Source organism: Eubalaena glacialis, chromosome 13 (assembly GCF_028564815.1).
Source record: "Eubalaena glacialis isolate mEubGla1 chromosome 13, mEubGla1.1.hap2.+ XY, whole genome shotgun sequence".
In the NCBI taxonomy this organism is placed as follows: domain Eukaryota; kingdom Metazoa; phylum Chordata; class Mammalia; order Artiodactyla; family Balaenidae; genus Eubalaena; species Eubalaena glacialis.
In genome coordinates, this window is record NC_083728.1 from 54,536,673 (window position 1) to 54,555,766 (window position 19,094).

Genomic DNA, 19,094 nt, shown 5'->3' on the forward strand with positions numbered 1-19,094 from the left:
GAACGAGGGGATTCAAGCTCCCTCTAAGCACAGCCTCCAGAACAGAGATGCCTGTGGTCCACGGAATACCAATGCAAAATTTTAAATGTGCAGAGTTTTCTAGAGAGTGTTCAGCCTTTTTTGGATTCTCAAAGGGATTCATGTCCCAAAAACATAAGAACTACTGCTCTTAATTAAAAAGAGTTTGAAAGCAAACTGATGAGACTGAAGCTCTGGCCATGGGTTGTCACAAGGAAAGATTTTTATTTGAGAACATCGGATACTTCTGGAAATGTTCTTGCTAAATCCAAAAACACCTGACAGTCCAGCTCCAACACTCACAAACCCACCAACAGCCTCGTTCCGCAGACAAGACGGGACTGTCCACGGCCAGCTCCCCTCCCACCGCCGCTTGCCTCCATCCAGGGGCACAACTGAAATGCCAGGCCGCTCAGCTACTCTGGCCACAGGAGGGGAGAACGAGATCCCGCCTCCCAGGCCAGGGCCCAGGTGGGGGATGCTCACAGGGGCACAGCTGAGGCAACGTCACACACGAACACCGTGACCAAAGTCAGCGAGTGCCCGACGGGTCCCCCTGGCTTCAGTGACAGCACAGCCAGGCTGGGACGGGCTGGCGTCCACCGTGTGATCATCTCACCACCCCAGGACAGCACGGTGCCCCTGAAGGAAGCACCGCAGGAACCCTTAACCGCGATCACAGTTCTCACACTTTAAACGGGACAGAATCTCTCTCCCCAAGAACACCAGTTTGGACTTTCCTGGCTCCACAGGCTGTCGGGCAAAGGACAGTGCACCTGCCAGTTTTAGTTGACCATGGAGTCCAAGGTGTGGGCAAAGGCCTGTCCAGAAAGGGCTGGACAGCGACTCAGCTGAAGGGGCGCCCACTACTGACGCCACTGCCCACGCCGCTCTCGGCTCGGCTGAGATCAGAACCCGCGGTGAAGCGAGCACCTGCCGCTGGGGGTCTACTGATGGCCCTCCTCTACGAGCACGTGTGCCCCTCTGTGAAGGGGTGCACTCACATCAGCGTCGCAGCCGCAGGAAGAACGCGTGTTTACACTCCACGCTCTCCAAGGGGTAATATTTATCGTAAAAATCTAAAACATATTCTTCAGTCTTGAATCCAAACTTCTGGTAGAGCAGCATAGCAGGGTTGCTTGCTGAGACGTGAAGGGTTACGTCCTTGCCCATGCAGGTCTGCCAAAAGAGTGGAAAAACACAAGGTGAAAACGAAAAAGCCGGAGGGAAAATGAGTGGGTGAAGTAACTTTTAAGTGTAGGCAGTCAGTTACAGAAACCAGAGACACTGGGGCCTGAAGCTGAGACACTGCAGCACCAGCAACAGCAGGAAAACTGACCCTTCTCCGCCACCACCAAAACACTGCGCCGAAACGTTCAAGACCAAGGAAACGGACGGTAAGTTGGGTGTGTTCTTTTTCTCTTTGGAGCAAAGAGCCAACAGGGATATTTCACTGTTAACTGTTTTATATTCAATTGCATTTAAATACATCAAGCATATCAATACCAACATCACAACAATCTTGAAGAAACAGAGGACAAGACAAGACATTCTGCTTTTAAAAACTAGACGTCATTCTGCAAGGGAATCGTAAAAATTCCCTGCCTAGACCTTCCAGAAAATATGTTAAATTATGTAGCCAGATATGAAATATTAAGACTTCTGTTTAATTATACAACCTGAATACCTTATACAGACATTCTGAATCCCAAAGACACCCTCTCATCACTCCCAAACTTCTCAGAACTGAGGTTTCTGCATTTAGCGTGGGCCTAATCCTAGGGGAAAAGAGTGATGCTTGCTCTGTCGAGTCTAGGCAAGTTCTTGGATTCTTTAGTTAGCTACACAGAAGAAAGTACCCCGAAAGCCACATAAATTCACAACTTGCTCTTTAATGAGGAGGCACTGAGATCCTGGACTTGATGAGTTCCTGAGATTTTACAATCCCAGGTCAAAAGTAGACAGATTCCTTCTCTTCCCTGCTTCCCTCACATTCTGCATCCAAAGGCATTTTTAGGACAAGAAAGAACTACAAGCACACCAAGGACGAGAGTCCTCTTTACGCTGCAAGTTGGCACAGTCGCAGCAGCGCCGTCGCCGAGCACAGCTGACCGTCTGGGTGGTACTGTGTCTGGGCCGGGGTTTATGGTCTGGCCGGGGGCCAGGCACCCACATACAAAGACGGACACTCCTCCTCCCAGCCAGGGAGGCTCAGTAAGGACCGAGTGTGCCACCAGAACATCACCCCTGCCCTATCCACTGGCCCTTGCTGGTGAAGGAGAAGGCAGAAGCCCGTGGCCATCCTGCCAGGAGAGGGTGGACACGGGGAGGTCGGCCCTGAGCACGGGGTCGGTGAAGGCGGGGTGTGGCGGGGATCATGGAGACAGCCTCACACTAACTGCGAAGAGAGGAGAGGAGAATACAATTCCTCGATAGAGGGTTCTCAAGGTTCTCACCAACATCTGTGAATTATTGAGCAAGTTTCATTAAAAACTGGAAAAAAAAAACACTGAATCATCTCCATCTTCTATTTAAAAAGAATCTTGCCCACGTGACACACAATGCTCCATACCCAATGGTTTCTAAATAAGCTTCCAGATAAATTCTGGGGGAAAAAAAATCCTTGCATATTTTTCTGGTGTTAGTATATAAATATATGGTCTATTTTCCTCAAAGGTGATACAGATATATCAAGGGATGAATTACTTAGAAGGTTCACAGCAACAGTAAAATTAAAAACAAGCAGCATTAACAGAATGCACATACTACTGATTGATAGCTTTGCTAAAATGTTTAAAAATACTTAAGAACTAAAAGTCACTTCTCACTTCCACTTCTCAGAGTCACCGCTGTGGTGATTCCAAGAGCAGCAGCAGTTATGACACGGACGGTACAAGTGCTCTAGGCTCCCACTGGCGGTACTTTCCTCATTTCATTTACTACACATGTTCACAGACTGATTTCTTTGAAACCTGGGTGTGAGGAGCGACCCTCTTTTAGGGGGTGAAGGCTGCTCTCTGGGTGTTAATACCCTCGTGAGCGACACGGACCGGTTCTTCTTCACTGGCGGCGCCTGGCGCTGGCCCCCTCCTCCTCCAAGCCTTTCCCGGAAGCCCAGAGGCAGGTGGGCAGACAGCGAGCAGAGACCACATACCTGAATCAGATGATAAATCATGAAAGTCGCGATCCCCGCTCTTCTCCACTCAGGATGGACAAACAGAAATGAAATGTACGCTTCGTTGTACTTCACATCGGGGACCATGAAGCCAAAGGCAATGATGACTTTCTTATAGAGGACGACGACGCTGAAGTCCGGGTACTGCAGGCACTCGGACAGGTCAACACCTACGGAGAGAGGCCAGCAGGGTCAGCCCAGGCTCGGGGGCTAGTGAGCAAGAGGCCACTCAATCTGTGCTTTCAGCTGCATCTGCGTGCTAAAACACCCAAACTGGAGACAGAGACATTACCATAGACACCACACATTCAGATCATAAAAATAAAAAAGTGAATTTTAGAAAACATCAAAATTAGCATCGCCTGGTCTACGTACATATGTTAAAAGAAGAGAAGCAGGACAGGATGGGTAGGAGAGAGCACACAAGCTCAGAACTGGACGCACCTAGCGTTGCACTCGGCCTCCGGGGCCGCGAGTGCCAGCTGGCGCATCCCTAAGCGCCCCGCCTTGGTGTCTGCCTTGGGTAAGATGAGAGATACCCAGACCCCAGGGGGCTGGGAAAAGATCCCGAGACCGCCCGTACACAGACAACTGACAAGCTCTTTGGTACAAATGCCACATTTTACAATAAAGGAGTAAAATATAACATAACTCCATGCTTAACGTTTGGAAGGCACCCAGTGTAGAGGCAGGAAGTAGCAGACACTCCCAGAATGCTCCTTTCAGCCCCATCCCACCCCCCACCACGTGCACTGTGACATCCTGACAAAATCTTATCCAGCTCCTAGAAGACACGTATTATTTCCTTTACATTCCAAAGCAGTGCAGTAAAACAGATCCACAAAGAACGTGTTTATATTTAGCAATGAAATTGTGTTCCTTTGATCGATGGCTTCAGAGACAATATGTTAAGGCTGATAAAATCACAAATCACATTGGATTTATTCTTATTTTCAAAGTCTGTGGTTGGGATATTTGGCTTTTTAAAAACAACTTTTGGGACTTCCCTGGTGGCGCAGTGGTTAAGAATCTGCCTGCCAATGCAGGGGACACGGGTTCCAGCCCCGGTCCGGGAAGATCCCACATGCCGCCAAGCCCGTGTGCCACAACTACTGAGCCTGCACTCTACAGCCCGCGAGCCACAACTACTGAAGCCCACGCACCTAGAGCCTGTGCTCTGCAACGAGAAGCCACCGCAATGAGAAGCCCGGGCACCACAACGAAGAGCAGCCCGCGTGCGGCAACGAAGACCCAACACAGCCAGAAATAAATAAATTAATAAAAATAAATAAAAACAACTTTTGGCTGTGCTAACACTCTCAAAAGGACCAGCTAAATAAACAAAGCACACAGAATTATTAAGGAAAAATCAAAAGTGTCCAAATACGCCCAAGCTACCAGCCTGTGTGGTGCTGATGGACATTACCTGGGATCTAGACACATGTGGAAGCAAAACAGGGTGAATCATTTATTCTGGAACCAGAGACAAACAGGGAAGAGGAACAAACAAAAACACTGTTTATTACTTTAACTGTTGGCTTCTTCTGGACCTTAGAAAAGAAAGAGATGTTTATATTTTAATATTTCTGTGTTAGTAGAGACAAACTGAATGAAATCATATAAGGTTTTGGGGGTCACACGACATACACTAATTTTAAAAACTGCTAAAGTGAATGACACAGAAAATGGATCTGCCTAGTTTGGGAGGGGAGAACATACCAGGCCAGAAAAACTCTTGACACATGGAGTTTATCGTCGGAATGTGATTTGGCCGGACATAGCAGTAATCAAGAGGTGCATCCGGCTCTGGCGTCCAGTGAGGGTCACTCCTGTGCAGGTGGGAACGAATCTGGGACAGCAGCTGCAGTTTGGGTGGCTTTGTTTCATAATCACGCCTCCAGAACCCAGAAAATAAACAAACTGAAGTCAAGAAAAATACCCATTATTCCCAGCCATTTGATTCACAAAACTCTTTGATCTGTTTGAAATTTTAAATTAATTTGCACTACTTTTATGGCGGCTGACTTAACAGCTACAATACTTTTCTGGTATGAAATTTAAAATTCATTCTATCAACATTCATCAGACCCAACCCCTCAGTACCTGCCAGGAACTCTACTAGTGCTGGTGAGCCTTGATGAACAGAATGGGGAAACAGAAACAGCATCCTAATTCAACCCTCTGAGTGCTGTGACACAGGACAGAGCCCAGGAAAGGAAGGCCCAACCCTGCCAGGACAGCTGGGGACCAGGAGGTGGAGGAGGCTTGCATGCTGCTTCCCGGCGTCTGCCCGGGAGGGCGGGGTTGTGCCAGGAGGACTGCATGACTGGGGGCTGCAGAGCAAGCGTGGTCAGCAGAGACAACTGTCAGTCATGCAGAGCCCAGCGCTGGGGCCTCTCCGGCCAGCTCGGCGTCCAGGGCGCTGCCTACACAAGGAGACTCATCAGCAGTCCACATACAGGCCCAACTGAGACATCATCCCATTTTTTCATTTCACAGACGACTTTATATACAACTTTGAAATTTAAAACAAAACAATGAGTATGATAATCATAATGAAATCTAACAGAGTTAACTTATCCTTGCCTTTTATGTTTCTTTCAAAGGACCATCCTTTCTGCAAAAATGTACAGCTGAAACAAGCCAAGGATGAGACTGGACACAGAGCACAGACTCGGTCCTTGCTGATGCCAGCTCACAGGTCTTGGTCTTTATTCACTCCAACGGGGGAACAGGGCTTGAAAACCATAAACATTACTCCCCATGACACGCTCGACATCACAGCTCTTCTCTGTATACCTGATGTAAGGCTTTAGGATCCGAGAAGTGTAAGGGCTGACAATGCTCTGGTCCACAGCCATATCTTCCGACCCCACCAAACGGTACAAAAACTTTGTGGTCTGGTGCCGAAATCCTTTCCTGGATGGCAAGGCAGTCTATGAGAAAGACATGCTAGTTACATAAAAATAAAATTACTCAAAGGATTGGTTTAATTTCCACAGATAAGTAGTACTTACAACATTTTTATGTGTCAGAAGTAAGTCCACAGGACTTAATTGGAAAGCTCAAGGTTCAATACAAACTTCATAGGTACCTACCTTTACATAAAAATGGATATGAAAAACTAATTCCGGTTTAATAGTTTAAAAGCAAAACAATTTTAAAGTTTTGTAAAGATTTTAAAAGAGATTTAGACAGGTGAAATGCAGAATTGATCCCTGGATTTACAGCCTCTCCAGGTTTCATGTTGTCTATAAAGGCACAGTCAATCCACTCATCAAATGTTCACCAGTCCGAGCATCAGGGGGGAGGGGTAACACACACAGGCCTCCTGTCTCATGAGTGGTCTCTGTTATCCCAGGGGCGTGGGGGTCAATCACTGCTGCATCTGCATGTGGATCTATTACAATATGTCTCTACCAAGTACATCTGACAAAAGCAGGACTGATGCAGATTATCATCCCTAAAACACAGCATGAGCGGAGAGGCCCGACCAGAGGGTCAAGGGGGACGCAGTCCTGATCCTCCAGAGGATGTCCCCACAGAAGGGCTGCAGACGTCTGCTCTCCAGACACTGCTGCTCCAGGGCCCTTGGTCATGTCGTAACAGAACATGACAATTAGGGTTTTACAGCAAAGAGCTCAGATGGAAAGATTAAAACGCACATTTATAAAGTGGTTTCCCAAGGGCTGGATGAAGTTTAGAAACCTGAGTTATTTTTGTAGAAACAGCTTGCTCTTAGCATAGAAAATAACTTTGCTGGAAGAAGAGCAAGAATTCTTTCCTTAATAATTTGCTCTGATTACTTTCCCAAACCGGACACCAAAACTTTCAAAGGCCAACTCTGAAATTCTTCCAGGACTTTGCATTTCAAAGTGAAATTCAAAGTTGTGGTATACAGTTTCCAAATATGGCCCAATGCTTCCTCCTGTGCCTGAAGGTACAAGTGTCTCCCCATATGGAAAGGCGGAGTCAACGTCCCCTCCCCTGGAATCTGGCGGGCCTGGGACAGACTGGACCAGTCAGAACATGGCATAAGTAACATTCTGGGACTTCTGAGCCCAGGTCATAAGGGAGCCGGCGGCTTCCACTTCCTCCCTCCTCGAGCCCAGCTGCCACGGTGCCCAGGCGCAACCACTGAAGGGCTGGTGGTCACACGGAGACAGGCTCTGGAGGACCCAGCTCCCAGCTGAGTGGAGCCACAGGGTGCCCCTTCCTTCAGCACATGAAGGAGAAGAACACCCAGCTGAGCCAGTCAACCCACAGACTCAGAAGAAGAATTAAATAGTTACTGTTTTAGGCCACTAAGTTTTGGGCTGGTTTGTAACGCAGCAGAGATTACAGCGGCCCCTGAGCCCATGAAGCAGCATCAGGTTAAATGGGAGGTAAGGTGTGTGAAAGCCCTGGATGCACACGGTCCCCACCCCTTCCCTCTCCCTTGCTTCCACACCAGTTTAAACACCCTCAGCTTCTGCCTGGAACACTACTCTAGAATCTATTCCTGGTGAAGGTGCTGTGAAAACTGTTGAAATGACAACAAAGGACTTAGAATATTGCAACTTAGTTGACAAAGCAGCAGCTGCAGGGTTTAAGACGACTGACTCCAATTTTGAAAGAAGTTCTAACTGTGGATAAAATGCTATCCAACAGCACTTCATGCTACAGAGAAATTTTTCATGAAAGGGAGAGTCAATCAATAAGGCACACTTCACTGTTGACTGATTTTAAGAAACTGCCACAGCCACTATGATCAGTCCACAGCCATCAACATCAAGGCAAGACCCTCCAACCAGCAGAAAGATTACAACTCACTGAAGGCTCAGATGATGGTTAGTATTTTTTAGGAATAAAGTATCTTTTAAAAAAAAGAATAAATTTATTTCTTTTATTTATTTTTATTTTTGGCTGCATTGGGTCTTCGTTGCTGCATGAAGGCTTTTCTCTATTTGTGGCAAGCAGGGGTTACTCTTTGTTGCAGTGCACAGGCTCCTCATTGCAGTGGCTTCTCTTCTTGCGGAGCACGGGCTCTAGGCACACGGGCTTCAGTAGTTGTGGCGCACGGGCTTAGCCCTGCACCAGGGCTCGAACCCGTGTCCCCTGCATTGGCAGGCGGATTCTTGACCACTGCACCTCCAGGGGAGCCCCAGGAATACAGGATCTTTTAATTAAGGTATATATATTGGATTTTTAGAGATAATACTATTACACACTTGATAGACTACACTATACTGTAAACATAACTTTTACATGCATTGGGAAACCAAAATATTCACGTGACTCTCTCTGTTGCAATATTTGCTTTAATGCAGTGGTCTGGAACTGCACCCGAAATATCTCTGAGGTCTGCCTGTAAGCACTCAACAAACAATGTTAAGGATAGGTCTCTTCAAAAAACCAAACGAAGAGATAAAGAAGTAATGGCGTCAACATTCATATTAGGAGTCCAGAAGGGGAGGAAAAAAATAAAGGAGGAATGTATTTAAAGAGCATGATGAGGAATTTCCCAAAATAAAGAAGCATGAGTTTCCCTTCGGGTTCCAGCCCTGCATGTAAGGAGCTTGGAAGTCCTCACTCCACCGTTAACAAGGAAAAGGCTGAACAAGCTGAAAATCAACAACCCTTCTCCGACCCATCAGAGAAGTAAGGTCACAGGGCAAACCGTTGCCTTGCAGACTGGAGACAGACAAGTGGATACAGAGGTTCACAACCTACTGGAGTAAGAAGCCTCGGGAAGCAGTGCCGGGAGGGGAAAACCTTACCTGCCATCGATGAACTGCTGGAGGCTCAGCGGGGACAAGTCTGAGAGAACAGACACCAGGGAGGCCCCGCACTTGCGTGAGTTTTACCTCTAGGAGGCTCTACCAGATGCTCACTGTGAGGATCAAAGAAAAATCCCCTCCTGCTGCCATGGGGAGCAGCTCATTCTGAACTGTCAGGGTATCTGTGCTCCTTAACAAGGTTGCCCTCAGGCGAAACTATTCTGCCAGAGCCTAACCTACCTGAGGGAAGGGAATACCCAGCCCCTGCCCCCTCTAGCCACCCTGTCCCACCTAACTGGGGAGGAAAACTGAGAAGCCCTTGTGGAGTCTCAGCCCAGGGGCACACGCTCACTTAGAGACCGAGGACCAATCCGAGGACTGCAGAACACCTCCCCCCCCACATCACTAACGGCCTATTCCCACAGTGCCTTGTACCCAGGACACCATCCTTGGCTGTCAACAAAAAATTACAAGGCAAGCTAAAAGGCAAAAACACAGTTTGAAGAGACAGAAGCATCAGAACCAGACTCAGATATGGCAGAGATGTTGGAATTACTGAACTGGGAATAACTATGATTAGCATGTTAAGGGCTCTAATGGACAAAGTAGAGGACGTGAAAGAACAGATGGGTAATTTAAGCAGAGGTGGAATTTCTAAGAAAGAATAAAAAAGAAATGCTAAGATCAAAACCACTGTAGCAGAAATGAAGAACGGCTTTGATGGGCTCATTGGCAGACCGGATGTGGCTGAGGGAAGACTTCCCAAGCTTGAGGACATGTCAACAGAAACTGCCAAAACTGAAAAGCAAAGGGAAGAAAGGCAGAACGGAACAGAATAACCAAAAACTGTGGTACAACTACAAAAGGTGTAATATATGCATAATGGGAATAGCAGAAGGAGGAAAAAGGAACAGAAGAAACACCTGAAGCAATAACAACTGAGAATTTCCCCAAGTTAATGAGACACCAAACCAAAACCACAGTCCCAAGGAGCTCAGAGAACAAGGAGGATAAACGCCAAGAAGCATGTCGGACACGTGTAACTGAAAGAGAAGAGGTGCCAAGCAAGATAAATGAGAGCAAAAAAACACTTGAAACGCATGAACACAAGTCAAGATCAAAAACAAAGAGAAAACTCGGAAAGCTTCCAGAATATGGGACAATAAAAAAGGAGGCCACCTACAAAGAAACAAGAGTAAGCCTGACATTGTGGCTCCAGGAACGACACTACAGCAAGACGATGATGGAGTAATAATGCTAAAACATTAAAAGAAAAAACAAAATGACAATTTTATATCCAACTATGTTAGCATTTAAATGCAAGAGTGAAGTGAAGATCTTCTGAGGCATACTGGTTTAAAAATTAACCTCAGAAAGACCGTATTTTAAAGAACTATTAGAGGAAGTACTCTAGCAAGAAGTTAACCCGGAAGAAGCAATGGGAAGTGAGACTGAGTGAACACTTCAGTGAGATTTACTGGTACCTAAACAAGCAACACGAAAGAAAAAAGGCAAAGGAGAGCATGCAAAGGTATTTTTTTGTTTGCAGGGTGAAGAGCACATGATAATATTAAAAAATTAACAGAGAAAAATCAATACATGTCCTGTTAGGACCTATAAAAAGAATAAAAATAGAACATACAATTTTCTTTATAGAAAAGATTCAATATCACATAGACTTTTGACTGCAATATAATTTGATTAGAAATTAAATCAATTACTAAAAGATACTGTAAAAATTCTCATGTATCTAAGAAAACTACAAGTTATTTACCACTAAATAACTCTTGGGTTAAAGAGGAAATGCTGAGAAAAATCATAAAACGCAAAGTACTGATTGATAAAAAATCACATCATTTCAAAGGTCATGAGTCATGGCTAAAATATCATAGAGACAGTTATAGCTATGAATATATTGATCAGAAGACAAGAAAGAGAATGGATTGAACAAATGCATTTACGGCTGCTCCCCTATGTAACTGCATTAAAGTGATACTAAAATTCCAGATTAAGATGGGGGATTAAACACAAACATCCAATTTTATTTCCTCCCAAAACCCAACTACAAGAAACAGACTTAAAAAAAAAAAAAGACAAGCAGGCAAGAACAAAAAGATCAGGAGAAGAAACCAAAGTAACTAGGAAGCAGATGGACACAAAGTAGCAGATTTAAAGCCAAAATCCCAAGCTGGCTTTCAGTGAAGTGAGAACCAGCCCAACCTGTACTGCAGAATCCTCCTAAATTAACCCAGGTGGCAGCACCAGGTTCCTCTGGAACTGGGAAAAACTGTGGGCGGAGCAGGAAGGCCCCAAACCTCCAACCCCGCCCCCACCCGCGGGGTGGCTGCCCTCCCCACAGGAGTCTGGGGGCCCAGCTCTACAGAAGGCCTAACCAGGCTCTGGACGGGCAGCTCACGTGGCACTGAGGGGTGAGGCCTGCACCAGCTGAAGGCTAAGTAAGACCCCCTCTCCCGGTGGCCACGAGGGTCCCAAGACTGAAGAGTCTTCTACAGGGACTCTGACTGGCCTAAGGGTCTAAAGAAAGTGACACTGGGGGTCCTCGGCAGAGGACACACTGGCCTAGAATTCCCTGTTCAACCTAGCTTTCCTGAGGACTCTGAAAGCACTGCTCCACTGCCGCTTCCTTCCAGTATTGCTGTTAAGCTGGCACTCAGCTTTACCCAGCTAGCTGGGGATTCTGGCTCTAAGTTCAAGGCCTTTCAGACACACAAGGTCTCAAAGTTTACTTCCCAGGCAGCTTTCCTCTGGAAGCCACTAGGATGTGCTTCACTAAAGAAGGGAGTAAATCTATGAAAAGGTAAAGATGGGGAGCAGGAAACAGGGGGTTCAATCCAGCAGAGGGGAAGATGGGGCTCCGGCGAGGGGAGATGCCAGGACCACGATGGCGGCCAGTACAGAGTGACAAGTGTGACTCAAGGGGCAGACATCCTGAGGCTACCGTCACTAAGCCTCTGCCCCACTGGACCGTCTTGTAAACCCGAGGAGGCTTGTCCGTGCTCAGCTTGGTTCACAACGCATGTGAGGCTCCCCTGCTCCCTCTGCGGGCTCCCTGGGTCAGCGGAGGACACTTACCCCACAGATAACCGCCCTGACCTCTGACAAGCTGGAGGGAAGCACGGCAGCCCTGAGGCAGGACAGGGACCCCCCCGCCCCGACCAGATTTCCGCACATTCCCTGGTACACACTGCAGCCCGCTGATGCTCAGACTCCCAGGACTCCTTAACGACCTTGGCCACCAACTTCCCCAGGAAGGGGTCACGTCACGGCAGCTGAAGCCAGAACACGACTGGACGAGTTTCCTGGGGCTGCCGTATCAACACTGCACAAACAGGGGGCCTTAAACAACAGAAATGTATGTATTCCTTCTCTCATGGTTCTGGAGGCCAGAAGCCAGCCATCAAGGTGCCAACAGGGCCGTGGTCTCTCAGAAGCTCTGGGTGGCAACCTATTCCATGTCCTTCTCTTGGCTCTGGTGTGGCTGGCAAGGCTTGCTGCCCCTTAGCTCTGCAGACACATCACTCTAAAAGTTGTAAAAGCTGCCTCGGTCATCACATGGCATGTCTCCTGTGTGTCTCTCCTCTTGTAAGAACAGAAGTCACACCGGGTTAAAGGCCCAACCTACTCCAGTGTGACCTCAGCTTAACTACTTATACCTGCAAAGGCCCTATCTCCACATGAGGTCACATTCACTGGCACCAGGGGTCAGGACTTCAATATACACTTTTGGGGACACAATTCAATCTACATCAGTGACCCAAAAAGCCCGTCAAGCTTATCTTCTCCTGGAAGCCTTCATCTAATAGCAGCAATTTCCTTACACAGCTCCATCTGTGCTTCCTACTTAGTTTTCAAAACAAACAAACAAAAACAACTAAAAGTACACTGTTTAGGGATAAAGACGTTAAAAAGGCAGAGGAATGATTAACACTGAAAGTCAGAAAGTGGCTCCCTCTGGGGGGAGCAAGCAGTGCCCAGAAGGATCTTTAAGCTGTTTTTAATGCCCTGTGTCTTAACCCAGGAGCTAGATTCATAGTTATTTATCTTATTAACCTCTAAATTATATCCATATGTTCTATGCCTTCTTCTATGGGTACGATGCATTTCATACTTTTAAAAATTAAGTATAGGGATTAAAAAGACAAACCTATAAGAACAAAGAAGAGGTGAGCAGATGACAGCAATGAAAGCATATGAGTAAGTGGCAAGTGACTAAGACCAGCAGAGCCAAAACCTAAGGCAGCAGTGAGGACAGGCCAGAGCCGGTGCCTCAGGACAACGCAGCAACGGGGGCGTCAGGTCCTGCTGAAGCTGAGGCTGAGCAGGGTGGCTATGGACTGAGCGTCTCTTTAGTTAAGAGATTAAAGCTCCAATGACACCTCTGCCGTTCACATCCAGAAATGACCCCTCCCTCCAGGGGCAGGCTAGACTCTGGCGGCTCCAAAGAGATTCTGAGGCAGCCAAGGGTGGAGGCTCTGTCCTGAAAACAGGGAGATTCAAGTGAAGTTTAACAACTGCATGGTCAGCTCCTGGTCCTCCCTATGAGGCTTCTAGGATGTAGGCAGGCAGGTTACTACTTCCCAGGAAAGGAAAGCTGGGAAATGGGGAAATAAAGAAAATTAAGGGGATCCAGCTACAGCAAGGGTCTTTGGCAAACTACAGACCCCACAAGCCAAAACCAGCCTGCTTTTGTAAATACATGTTATTGGCATACAGCGACGTCCATTCATCATGAATCATGTACGCTGCTCTCACACTGCACAGCAGGGCTGGCCTGCAAAGCCACAGCTACTTACTATCTGACCCTTTACAGAAAAGGCTTGCAAATCTCTGGTCTAGAGGGCCCAATATCCAAACAACAGGGGTGCTCTAAAGAGACAAACCAGAGACAATAGAAGCTAGGAAATTCCAGAACTCAAGAAGGAGTGTTTCAGGGACTTCCCTAGTGGTCCAGTGGCTAAGACTCTGCGCTCTCTATGCAGGGGGCCTGGGTTCAATCCCTGGTCAGGGAACTAGATCAAGCATACCATAACTAAAGATCCTGCATGTCGCAAAGAAGATCCCGCGTGCCACAACTAAGACCCAATGCAGTCAAATAAATAAATAAATATTATTAAAAAAAAAAAAAAGGAGCATTTCAAATGGCAAGGCCCACAGAGCAAAGGCCCAGCCCCAGGAAAGAAAAGCCCCACATGTGGTATCATCACTGAGTAATATCAGAACACTGGCAACAAAGACCAGATGCCACTAGTGTCCAAAGAAGCAGACAGGAAAATGTGCAAAGAGTCCAAACAGGCAATTCACAAACAACTAGGAAACAGGAAAAATGTTTAACTTCACCTGTCATCAAATAAATGTAAATAAAAAACAAGGCTTCATTTTACAGCCATCAGATCAGCAAAACCAGTTGAAGGATGGTTAGTAGCAAACTCCAGCAAAGATACAGGAGAGAAGCCGTCTTGCTCCTGCCGTGGGAAGGCGGATTCCAGCACTTCTGGGTGGAATCAACTGTTCCCGGGAGCGCTCACACACAGGCATCCTCCGGCCACGCTGACCCACACTGACCCCAGCTGCTCTTTCCGCAGGGTGTCACCTAACTACACAGATGTCCACACGCCTTCACTCCTGCTCAGCTCAGTGTCCAGTATGCTGTATGTCCTCAACAAACCTGTCCGTCAAAGCCACGATCCAAACCATGTACAGCCACCCTCAGGGACTAAGAGATACAAAGAAAACATCTAGGTTCCTTCTGGAATCCCCAAAAGGAAAACAAAAATCCAAACTCAGATGTATGAAAGGATGTTCATATTGGACAAATAAAAAAAAATACAGCCCAGCCATTTTTGTACCTCTCTCCCTTGCTGTTTTCTTCCACATCCCCACGTGCTCCTTGGAGCTGCGGCCCCAGGAGTTGGAGAGCGAGGCCAACACTTACCTGGTACCGGTCAAGGATTCTGAAGTCCTGACAGGTTGTCCTGTACATGGCTTGTCCAGCCGGAAGCCTGGAAACCCCTCCTTCTTTGGCCCCATAAATCCCGTCCACTAACAGAAGCGCGGCATTCACAACCTGATCCAGGTCAAAGAGCGGCAGCCCCCGGTCCCTCTTCGCCTGCCGGACAATCAGCTTCCGCTTCAGCCGCCGGGCCTCCGGGGTCATGGCCACGGCCCCGGGACAGGCTTCCAGCCGCTTGAGGAGCAGCTTCTCCTCGTAGATGCTCACGGGGGTGAACCTGGGCCCTTTGGGCTTCCGGTCCTTCTCCAGCACGGGCTTCCTCCTCTCTCGAGCCCTTGTTTGCAAGGACGTGTTGGAGTCTGTGTCCTCGCTGTCGATGTCCATCCTGTCGGGCTTCTCCTCCTCACTCTCCACCTCCTGCTTGATCTGCTCAGGGGCTCTGACCTTCTTCCTGCCTCCAACCCCTGGCCCCGAGGCGGCCGAGCCGGCAGGGGGCGGGAGGTACTCCATCCCGGGGTCGATGACACTGTCACCTTCCATCTCATCGTCATCTGCGCAGAGCAGAAAGCAGGAGGGGAATGCAGACCCGCCGCCCACAGGGACAGCGCACACACTGCCATCAGGGCCACACACAACCCAAAAGACCCGAGGACGGGCCGTCTTACCGTGAAACAAGGCTTGTGGCGGCATCACGTCTGGAATCAGATCAGCTTCTGAGAGCAGGCTGGGCGTGGCTGAGTGAGAGGCAGGGGTCCCAGGGGCAGAGAAATCCAGAGACGGGGAAGGAGATGGGCTTGTCAGCGGGGTGCGGTCGGAGGAGCTCAGGGACGAGAAGTCGATCACTTCTCCTTTTTCCAGAATCACATCCGGCCTGCGTCCTCGGCTGATGAACTTCACAGGCGTCGAGGAGGTGCTGCGGTCAAGAAAGCCAGCCGCCTCTTTCTGGGCTCTCCGGATGTCCTTCGCTTCCTGAGTGCGAGACCTTTTCTCTTTCAATTCCATGGCAGATTCCACAGGATTCCGACTCACCCGCTTTCTAAGTCCCTCGACAGTAATGATGGGATCTAAAGCTGGTTTAGAGGCTGCTGGAAAAGAATAAATATCTAAATTTTTTAATAGCTATTCAACGTTAGCTTCTTTTTCTAACTTATTGTGAATCTACTTCCATGTTTGAAAGAGAAAAACGTTCAATGAATGCCCTAAACTAAGATTTAGATTTCTCTTAACCAGGAAAAACGAATTATAATGCAAATGTAAACACTGCTGCACCGTCTTTCACCTACTGGAATTGGTAAACGTTAAAAGTTTGATAATGCTCAGAGAGCGTAGGGGGAAAAATGGATAGTTCATGCCTTTTTGATAGGGCATAAACTTTATTACAACTTTTTGGAGGGTAATTTGGCAATATGATTAAAATTTTGAATAAATATGCCCTTTGATACAGCAACCTATTTCCAGGAATTTATCACAAAAAATTGGCAAATGTGTGTAATTACAGTATTGTTTAAATACCAAAAAAGGATAGAAATAACCAAAATGTCCATCAACAGGGTAAAGGTTTAATAAATTATCACATAGCCATTCAATGGAATGCAATGAAATAAAAGAAAATAGGGTAGATCTACATATACTGTTATGGGAAGATGTCCAATGTATACTGGTAAGTGGGGAAAAAAATGGAGAACAAGTAATATAGTATGAATCAGTTTATGGGGTTTTTTTCAGTAAAAAAAATGCTTCAATATGCAGAGGGGACTTCTGAAAGCTTCACAAGAGACAGCAGTGGCTCCGCTGGAGTGAAGCTGCAGGCAGGGTGGGCATGTGGGGAACTTTCAGACTTTATACCTTCAATACTATGAGATTTGTTTCCAATTATATTTTTAAAAATTCAAAAGGTCATTAAAAATCAGATCAATGTGTGATAGTACGGAGCTACTGTTAATTTTTTATAAGTGTGAAAATGGCATTATGGTTAGGCTACAAAAAAGAGTCCTTATGGATAAGAGATAAATCATGAAATATTTAGGAAGGAAGTGCTGATGCCTGGAAGTTGCTACTAAATAATCCGAGGGTAGGGATGTGTGGAGGGTTGGGAGAAAGGACCCAGGGGCCAAGATAAAATGAGATTGGGACGTCCCAGGTGGTCCAGTGGTTAAGAATCCGCCTTCCAATGCAGGGGACGAGGGTTCGATCCCTGGTCGGGGAACTAAGATCCCACATGCCAAGGGGGAATAAGACCTGCAACTAAGACCCAACACAGCCAAATAAATAAATAAATATTTAAAACAAACAAACAACCAACCAAAAACCAAGATTGCCAGTGTTAACTGCTGAAGTGAAGACAAGGGTACCAGGGGATTCACTATATTACTTCACATTTGTATATTTTAAATTTTCCATACTAAAAAGATTAAAACCATAAATAAACAGATTGAAAATAGAGAACCTTTCAGATACTAAAGGAAATTTATTAAACTGGTAACTTGATTAGGCAGTTATAAAACATTTTTTGTATAATATTTATTTACGGCATAAAAAACTGTGTTAGAATAAAACTGTGGGGCAGAGCAGCTCCGGGGAGGCAAGGGCTCCGTGCCTAGTAAAAGCGGATTGTCTACACTGGCACCTCTCAGCTCACGACAGTACCTTTCACTTTCAGAGTGGAGATGGACAGCTTCTCTCCCTCGGGTTTCAGGGTAGGGGGCCTGTTGTGGACGAGCTTCCACCATCCTGGTTCTCCAAATTCCTGAGCTCCCGAGCGGAAGTACATGGGGCTCCCCACGCTAAGGCAGCCCGCCACTGTGCTCCACCAGGTGGAGGTCTTTTTCCTGGAGAGTCCAAGAATTTAAAAATTATTGGCTTTTCAACTCTATCCTTACATAGACAGTGCAGTCTCTGCCTCCAAGTCTGTGATAGGCTATGCAACTTCCCCTCTTTGAAGGAACAGAGCACACTGGATAAGGGAGAGGCTCGGGGTTCTGCGTGGCTTCAAATCCCAGCTCCACCACCTTCTAGCTGCCTCAGTTTCTTCATCTTTAAAATTAGGAGAATAGAACATGCAAGACTGCTGTGGGGATTAAATGAAGTTAATTCAAACAAAGCTCATAAAACACTTCTTATCCATGATTATGGAGTTCTACAGGCTAATTTTATTTAACTTGAGCTGCTTTTATGTATGAGTTAAACACAACTCTCAGGAAAGAAAGCAGGAGAGTCATTAGCCCTGGTAAACAGTTCATTTTACCCGTGGAGAAGGATGCATCCCTCAGTCTGCTACTTGCCTTCACATAGTAGAGTAGGAATAAAACTATATGGTATGTTCCACAGAGTTGAACTGTGGGGGAATTACCAACTCTGACCAAACCCCCCCAAAATACAGCAAGCATTTCAAAATAACTACACAACAGTGTATACAACAAAAATTTTAAATGATATGTAAAATGTCAACTATTCAGGTTCCTGCTAAAAATGCTTTTTTAAGGAAACTGTTCTATTTCCACCTTGAAAACATAAATCAATGACCAGAAATCCTAAAGAACAGTTTCTCATAGGAAAGTCAGTCTAACAGATGACAAATACTGCTAGAGAGGCAAGAGAAAAAAAGTATCCTTAGGAACAGAGATGTACTAGAAAAACACAGACAAACCAAAAGAACCCCACAAAAAACAAAAAAACTTTATAAAGGCATGAGCACATATCTGAGACAGAAGAATGACCCCCAGCATTCTGGGTCAGAGCAGAACAAGGTCTCACCTCGTTCTGACCTTTCCAGGCCCCCCTCCTGTTGCCCAGAGGTCTGACCAGGGCAAATCCATCCCACTTGCTTTCTTACACTGCCCAACGCTATCCCACAGGCCCTGTGGGATCTGTTCACTTTTCTTCCCATTGTCCTATTTGGCTTTGAATCCCTCTGGTGAATTTTCCATTTCAGTTATTGTACTTTTCAGCTCCAGAACTTCTTTATCTCTTTATTGATATTTCCGTTTTGTCCTGTTACATTGCTTCCCTGATGTTCTCCACCTCTTCCTTTAGTTCTCTGGGCATCTCTAAGACAGCGCTTTAACGTCTTTGTCCAGTAAGTCCACCGTTAGGTCTTTTTCAGGGACAATTTCTGTTAGTTTATTTTTTTCCTTTGAATGGGCCATACTTTCCTTGTTCTTTGTATTCTTTG

General features: G+C 46.6%; 1 protein-coding gene across 3 annotated transcripts in view; it reads right to left on the bottom strand.

The window, feature by feature from the left end:
• Positions 1-219: 219 nt before the first annotated feature.
• The window catches only part of KAT14 (lysine acetyltransferase 14), a 39,471-nt gene continuing 20,596 nt past the window's right edge, over positions 220-19,094 (bottom strand). For 2 of the 3 annotated variants that reach the window (XM_061208440.1, XM_061208442.1), the window contains 7 exons: positions 17,570-17,751; positions 15,589-16,008; positions 14,906-15,474; positions 5,993-6,129; positions 4,913-5,088; positions 3,173-3,363; positions 220-1,197 (listed from right to left, as the gene is read on the bottom strand). In XM_061208440.1, the coding sequence (XP_061064423.1) occupies positions 1,024-1,197; positions 3,173-3,363; positions 4,913-5,088; positions 5,993-6,129; positions 14,906-15,474; positions 15,589-16,008; positions 17,570-17,751 (1,849 nt within the window). In that variant the 3' untranslated portion in view covers positions 220-1,023. The remainder of the gene's footprint in view (positions 1,198-3,172; positions 3,364-4,912; positions 5,089-5,992; positions 6,130-14,905; positions 15,475-15,588; positions 16,009-17,569; positions 17,752-19,094) is intronic. The other variant, XM_061208441.1, reaches the window with a different exon arrangement.